Genomic DNA, 7,942 nt, shown 5'->3' with positions numbered 1-7,942 from the left:
TGTGGCTCACTGGTTGAGTGTCAACCTATGAATCAGGAGGTCATGGCTTTATTCCTGGTCAGGGCATATGCCTGGGTTGCCTGGGTTGCAGTCTTTATCTTAGTAGGGGGCATGCGGGAGGCAGCCAATCAATGATTCTCTCATCATTGATGTTTCTATCTCTTTCTCCCCCTCCCTTCCCCAGTGAAATAAATAAAAATATATAAAATTTTTTCTTGCATCCTTCAGTACATATAATTCAATAGTACAAGTTTAACAACTATACATTATTCAGTCATTTACTTCTTCCTAATAAAAGTAACAATAAGATTAATAGAAAAATATATAATTTTTGGCACCTTTCTGATTATTTTCACAGGGCATATTTCTATAACTCAAATTGCTGAGTCATTGAGAATATTTTAAATATTTGATGCATATTGATTTGAAGTCTATTAAGAATAAGACAGTGAGTTAGGAAGTTCGGTGTTCAGTGTTTGCCTCTCCCACTCAGTGACTTTGGGATTTTTGGCAACTCACATAATTTCAATATTTGTGTTATAAAGATTCTATTGAATCAAGTGAAATATGATTATAAAGGTCCTTTCTAAATTGTAAAACATTATACAAATATTTAATTACCAATTAATTTTGCAAACTTGAGCTTTTCTCTATTAAAGGTAACTGAAGAATATGTCCTCTCTCAATGCTGAGAATACTGTATAGCTTCTGATCTAAGAACTTTAAAAAAAGGTCTAATTTTAGTCACTTGGACACTTAGTTCATGTAGCTTACTTTTTAATCTAATCATGCAAATAAATTCAGTCCTTTATTTCATACTAAGTCTAAAATGGTGGATAAAGTAAAAATTGTGTTTGTATTTTATTCTTATTTTTTATTATTGACTAGAGGCCTGGTGCACAAATTCATGCATGGGTGAGGTCTGGCCGACCGGCCCTGCCCTCAATTGGTTTGGGGGGCCCGATCGGGGGTGGAGCTGGCTGGGGGGAGGGGATGAGGGCTGTTGGCTGGCCAGCCACGCCCCCTGTTCGAACTCCCGGTTGAACTCCTGCTCGAACTCCTCGTCAAGGGGATGATTTTCATATTAGCCTTTCTATATATATAAAAGGCTAATATGCAAAGTGTCCCCATGGGAGTTTGACTGGGAGACCGGTAGTTCTATCGCTTGCTATGATGTGCGCTGATCACCAGAGGGTGGTGCAGAACGAAGGAAGGCCCTGGCCGGCAGCTGGAAGGCCCCAATCAGCCCTGATCGCTGGCCAGGCCTGGAGACCCTACCCATGCATGAATTTTGTGCACTGGGCCTCTAGTTATTATATAGGATAATAATATTGATACTATTGGCAAATATAGGGGTAGGTGGCTAAAAGGTAAAATGTTTGGTTTTATTTGGTAAAGCATACTTGAAATAGAGTATAGAAGAGGTTGAAAAGGGGTAGAAAATATTTGCAGGGTAGTCTGTGTATGTGTGTGTATGATATAGGCATTAATAAAACATTTTTTCTTCTTTAGCTTCTTGAAAATGTTATAATTAATTGCTTTGGAAAGGAAAAGAAATAGGTGGTGATATAACTCACTTGTCACATTTTTATAATAGAGTAGGATTATTTCATCCTGATGTTTGATTTATTGACTGCAGTTCCCAAATAATATTCATCTCTTTTTATTATGTACTGTATGCTGACTTTAATTAACCACTCTAATGATTGGTTTGCAATCATGGAAATTGCCAGAGAATCATAAATTACTCTTCACTGGCAGTAACTTTAAGGGACATATATACTATAGCAGATGAGAAAAGCAAGGTCCATAGAATTTAAACATCTTTAAGGTCACACATGTGGATGGTAGTTTAGATTCTTACAATCATTCTTCCTTTTCCGTCTTATAGCATTGCTCATAAACTATTATGCATTATCTTAGTTTTGAAGTATTTTAAAGCAATTACATTTTTTCTCTTTTTAGGTAGTTATTAGGAGTAAAAGTGGAGAGATTTTGTATCGTATTTCACCATGGGCGAAGTATGTGGCTCGTGAAGGTGATAATGTGAATTATGATTGGATACACTGGGATCCCGAACACACATATAAAGTAAGAAAAATACATCTTTAAATAAATGCTTATTCCAATATTTTTAGGAAAATTAAATTTTATTTTTATAACTTTTATAGTAATGTTCAACTTTTCAATGCTGGGTTTAATATTTTATGTCACATCGTATCCGTCTGCTATACATATATCGGATTCATCATCTGTTGCCAATAAAGTATGAAAGTGAGTTTTTTTTATCATGTATTTCTGAGGTTGTAGGGGGAAATAAAATTAAATCTCTACATAATGACCTATAAACAATAGTAATTATTCTTAAAAATCTTAATCACAATTTCTGATTCACCAAAGATTCTTCAGTGATGTAATATTTCTCCTTGTCATGGGTTTGAAGCACTATCAGTATCCTTAAGAATAAGGAATAGTGAGGACATTTCATGACTGTATTGGTGAGTGTAATTATTAAGGCTGTCTTATTCAAGAGTTATAGGCATCTTTGAACTCACTTTTCTGTCCTCTAAGTTATTAGAGCTTGTTGATAAGTGCTTGGCATTTAATAATTATATATGCACTTCACAGCTGTTATGTTTTCTCTGAGGCTTAGGCTCAAAAATATATCTTCACTCAATGATGAGACAGAAGCTGATACTTGATTTCTCTTTTGAAATAGGTTCATTAACATGATTCTGAAAAGTATTTTTTTCTAAAAGAAAATTTAATGGATGTAGCCATTCTTATTTACATGTGAAAACATTTCCAGAGTATTTGACTGAGTTGATCCACTATTTTATTTAACATGCTTAATCGGCTAGTGTTGTACCTGCATTTATATTCTAATTGTGTATCTAACTTTATATTCTGTAGTTTAAGCATTCCAGACCAAAGAAGCCAAGAGGTCCAAGAATTTATGAGTCTCATGTGGGAATTTCTTCCCATGAAGGAAAAGTAGCTTCTTATAAACATTTTACATGTAATATACTACCAAGAATCAAAGACCTTGGTAAGTAATAACTGTGATTTTTATTCAGATAAAATTTTAATGAATCTGTTCTCTTATAAGAAAAGCTAATTACAAGTGTCTCTTTTTTGTGTTAAGAGATTAAATATGTAATAGAAATGCATTTTATTTTAGGCTTCTCAAATTGCCCTGTAATAGTGATAGCATAGAAAAGAGAAATGGGATAATAAGAATTCAAGATATTATTCCAATTTCAATTTTAAGTAATATGAACTAATAGCTTGCAAAATTGTAGATAAATATGTAAGCATAATTACTTTTTACAGGAGAGAGCTTTTATCACATTAAGTGGCCATTGAGTAAAGTCTGTTCATTTTAGTTTGTTAGGAAAAAATTGTACATTTTTTTAAGATGACTGGAACTTATTTTATATCAGAGCCATTGTATATACAGCTCTTGTCTGGATGACATATTTGACAAATATCAGTGGTGCATCTTCTGTGTGAAACACATTGTTGTAGATGTTTGTGTTTGGGATTGTAATGATACAGCTCTGTCTTCATGGGAATAAACAGGAGAGTGAATAGTGTACTGCTGAATCATCGATTCAGTATACTTTAAATCTGTTTTTTTATAGGTATGCTTTTAAAAAAATAATTTCACAGCATATTAGCACCTGCTCCAGTGGCTAAGCAGGAATATAAAAGTACAGTTAATTATTCTGCTTTTGCTAGGCAGTCCAAATTTTGGCTACAGGAAAGTTTTACAATTCATGGTTAAAGTTTTCCCTTATTTATGGATCTTAATTATCTGTCATAATGAGGTCAGGTTCTAGAAACCAAAGTTAAATAACTGCTTAAAGAATATAATATTGATTATATTTAATATATATTATATTAGAGCTGTTGCATTTGAGGTGTTCTGTCATTTTATGATGTAACATAACATTTAAAAGTACTTATTAATGTATTTTTATTATAAGCAAATAATCAGAGAAAAAAATTATTATTATTTTTTATAAAAGCAGCGCCTATTATTTTTTTTGAACAGTGTAATAGTTACGTATATATTTTTATGGTTACCTTGTTTTTATGGTGATACTGGTTTTCCATTTAAAGGATTGATACTAATCTTTCCTTTTCAAATAAACTTAAGTGGAAATGGTGAGTCAGTTAAAGCAGTGGTTCTCAACCTTGGCTGCACATTAGAATTACCTGGGAATCTTTTTAAAATCCTGATTTCTGGGCTTCATCCTCCAGAAATTGTTTGTTTGTTACTAATGTTGTGGCCCCACCCCATAACAAAGAAACAGAATTTCCGGAGGATGAGGCCCAGAAATCAGGATTTTAAAGATTCCCAGGTGATTCTAATGTGCAGCCAAGGTTGAGAACCACTGAGTTAAAGGGAAAACATGTAAGTAATCACACAGGTGATATAGATATGCCAAAAAATCATGGAGCTGGTACAAGGATTGCTGAAGACAGAAAACACTGCAGTAGCTAAAGGCCTCTGTGGACCAGCGTTCCCCCCACTCTGGCCATGACTGTGTGCTGATGTTCTGTCTGTCCACTGCTGCTCTCACATCAGCAACCAAGAAGTTGGAGAAACTCAGCACGGTCATACAACACCACTCTAGGCTGAACCCGGGCTTGACAACATCAATGCAATTATACTAAATGCTTGAGTGGAGTAATAAATCCCTCAAAGCATAGGACACATCTGCAGAGCCAGCAGTTTTAAATTTAGTTGCTTAAAAATAAATCTTTAAAAAAATCTCACTTAATAGGCCTTACATTTTAGGAAGGATAGCGACAACTGACCAGTTCAGCATTACACACAGGCATGACCTAAACCTGCAGGTGCACAAGAGAGGGGGCAGCACATGGCCAGGGCACTTACTGAGAACAGACATCCTGGCCTAAGGACCTGTGCCTGGATGCCCCGAGGCTCTCCTAAAACTGGGCTGCTCTGGAGTAGGTCCAGAGGGTGTGCCAACTCATCTTCTCTTTTGAAATCAGAATCCATGTTGGCTACTTTGAGCTTGGCTTGGAATTGTGGTCAGGAGGAGGGGTCCACTCTGGGTCATCCGGCATTTAGGTACTGTTTTTTGTTTGAATTTCAGAAATGAAGGAGGGTACATGATGAAGACACTCATAAAGGGAAAGGACCAGAAATCTCCAATTTCTGAAAAAGGGAGAGGCTCCTTAGGAGGGGATGGCATGTCAGAGGTAGACTAGACCGCAGGTGTTTAGATGAAGCCGGGTGGGCCGTTGGAGACTTGTTTTTGTCCTTGATTTTGCTTCTCAAAAAGGCACTCTTTTTTGCACTGAGTTGCTTTTCCCATGGGCCCGTTGTGGGTGTCTCGTGAGGGGTTCTGCCTGCAATTTAAGAGGCTGAGAAATAGTGGGCAGGCCTGGGTCTGAGGACTCCTGTGGCCAGGGAGGGCTGTCTGTGGTTGACTTCAGTAGTTCTCTGGAAATCTCTTTCTTTGGTTTGATGAATTTGACTAAGGTTTTGGCTCCAATCCAGTGGTTTTTCTTTTTTGAGCAGGATCATAGAACTTGTACTGATCCATGGTTTTTTCTTCCAGTTTTTCCTTATGTCTCCATAAGACATTTAATTTGTCTTCATACTGCTTCTCCTCATGGTACTGCTCCTTACTCTCCATGTTCTTCTCTAGAAGCATCTGGTTCTGCTGGTTCAACAGCTGGATCTGGCTCATGAGGTGATTTTCTTCCTCCAAGTTCCCCTTGAGATTAGAGAGCAGCTTGCAGTGGTTGCAGCTTGGTCAGCGAGATGTCTATGCACTAGTGCTGTTCCTTCAGCTCGCCCATGTGGGCCTGTCAGCAGTTCAGCTCCAGCTGAAAGTTGTTCAAGTGAGGTTTTCAGCTCTTGGGTGTGGGCATGCAACTCCTCATATTCCCCCTTCACTGCTGGTGTGGGAACTTGACCTTGTCTAGCTCTCCCGAGTGCTTTGTGCTCCAGCTCCAGGTTCTGATGAAGTGTCTTCAGGCAGCTGTCCTGGTGCTTCTGCAGCTTCTCATGCTTGCTCTCTTTGGTCGCCTGCTGGTTCTGCAGCAGTGTACTGCCTGGAGAGTGAGGTGCTCTGGGAGCTCAGAGTGGAATTTCCACCTGCAGCTTGGCGGTCTGGGTCTGCAGCGTGGAGTTGTGCTCCTGCAGGAAAGCACACTGCTTCTGCAGTGTCAGGCTGTGACTGCTGAAGGCCACGTTCTGGGTCTGCAAGTGCTGCAGCTGATCCTTGACCAGCTCTGTCTCAGCCTGCAGAGCTGCGTTGTTCTGTTTCAGCTCAATGGCCCAGCCTGCACTAGGAGCAGCTCCATGGTGGCTTCCTTGTGGCTCTGCCCCCAGCTCTCCTTTCCCTGGTGAGCAGCGACCAATGTCCCGTAGGGTGTTTCAGAGAGTTCTTCAGGTGCTTCCCTCCTGATTCTGCCTGAGGAGTTCACACATCTTCTTCAGCATCTACAGCGTCTTCTGTATATAGCTGGTGGTTAAGGCTGGCTTTCTTTTTCATCTGCGCTTCTAAGAACACAATCTTTTCTTCTTTCATGGCTAGTGTTGATTTTAATGCTGATTCATTCCTGCCTCCAAAATCTTGTATTTTGTGTTGCTGTTGCTGATATCATCCTGCAGCAGCAGCTCCTTGTGGAGGCTCACCTTCTCCAGCTGCTGGCTCTTCAGCTTCTCCAGCACCAGGTCCTCTCTCAGGGGTTTCAGCGTCCTTGGGTGCATGGTGCCCTTGGTGAGGTCCCAGTTGTCCTTCTTGAGCTCCTTCAGCTTGGTGGCTGCATCCTTGCAGTGGGCCAGCTCCTTGTCCAGAACACAGCTCTTTTGGGAGGCAGGCAGATTAGTGGTGCTGTCATCTAAGATGGCATCCTTAAGTTCCACCTGCTCCCATAGTCGCTTCACCTCCTTCTCCAGCAGCTTTTTATCTTTCTCCAGCTAGGCCACCTCCTGCTCCAGGGCCTTCTTGGACCTCTCCAGCTGCTCACTGGAGAGCTGCTGGGCCTCCAGGTCTGGCTGCAGGGCCTGGTTTTTCACCTCTAGCTTTCCAAGGCCAAGCTACAGCCTGTGACTTCTGGCTGATGCTTTTCATGGTCTGCTGCAGCTACAGGTTTTCGGTGCTCATGCTCTGGTAGCTGAGCTCCAGGTGCTTCTACTTTTTGCTCAGGGCCTTCAACAGCTTCACCTTTTCCCTCAGCTCCTCCTTCTCCCACTCAAGCTCCTGGTTCTCCTCTTGATTTGAGCCATCTTGTCACCCGTAAAGCTCATGGTCACCACTATCCTGCACAGCTTCAGGTTTTCCTTGTCCAGCCGCTTGTTGTTCTGCTCCAGCCCCTCAGGCTGCGCTGACACATTCTGCAGGATGTCCGGAGACTTCTGCAGCCTCTGGATCTCCAGTGTCAGGCCCTGGCTCTCACACTGTATGGCAAGCATGTCAAACTCAAAGGCTAACATGGGCCAAATAAACAAGGTTTAAGTTTATGTGGGCCTCAAAAAACCAAAAGCTTCTATTTTCATAGAAACATAGGTTTATTTTCATACATACTGAATACAAAGTGCTGAAATAAATGAGTAATTCTTAACATAAAATAATAGAACATTTTAATAAAAATTAATATTTTTTTAACTTACCAGACACTGAATAACTGCACCAATTAATAAGCGTAACACAAATAAACCTATTTTTCTTGTTCTCTGAAAGCTAAATATTTCCTGTTGTGCACACCAAACAAGTCAGTACAAGACTAATGACGTGTCAATCAGCTGCTAAAATATTCGCTGCTAGTATTAGTGGAGAGGAATGGTGTGCCTGCGCATAAGGCATGGAAGGGAGATGGATGCAACACGATTATAGTAATCACTCATTAGCGAACATTGTAGTTTGTTATTAGTAATTATGTATAACAGGATATT

The 7,942-nt window shown here is 39.8% G+C and overlaps 1 protein-coding gene and 1 pseudogene across 1 annotated transcript in view; one reads left to right on the top strand and one right to left on the bottom strand.

The window, feature by feature from the left end:
• The window catches only part of GBE1 (1,4-alpha-glucan branching enzyme 1), a 270,676-nt gene that overhangs the window by 96,889 nt on the left and 165,845 nt on the right, over positions 1-7,942 (top strand). Inside the window, exons 4-5 of the mRNA XM_023758898.1 lie at positions 1,966-2,091; positions 2,914-3,049. Coding sequence (XP_023614666.1) covers positions 1,966-2,091; positions 2,914-3,049 — 262 coding nt within the window. The remainder of the gene's footprint in view (positions 1-1,965; positions 2,092-2,913; positions 3,050-7,942) is intronic.
• LOC102428300 overlaps positions 5,311-7,942 on the bottom strand; it is a 5,335-nt pseudogene continuing 2,703 nt past the window's right edge.

This window comes from Myotis lucifugus, unplaced genomic scaffold, assembly GCF_000147115.1.
Source record: "Myotis lucifugus unplaced genomic scaffold, Myoluc2.0 scaffold_142, whole genome shotgun sequence".
NCBI lineage: Eukaryota > Metazoa > Chordata > Mammalia > Chiroptera > Vespertilionidae > Myotis > Myotis lucifugus.
Note: the sequence above shows the minus strand (reverse complement) of the source record. Positions and strands in the feature narration are given on the sequence as shown.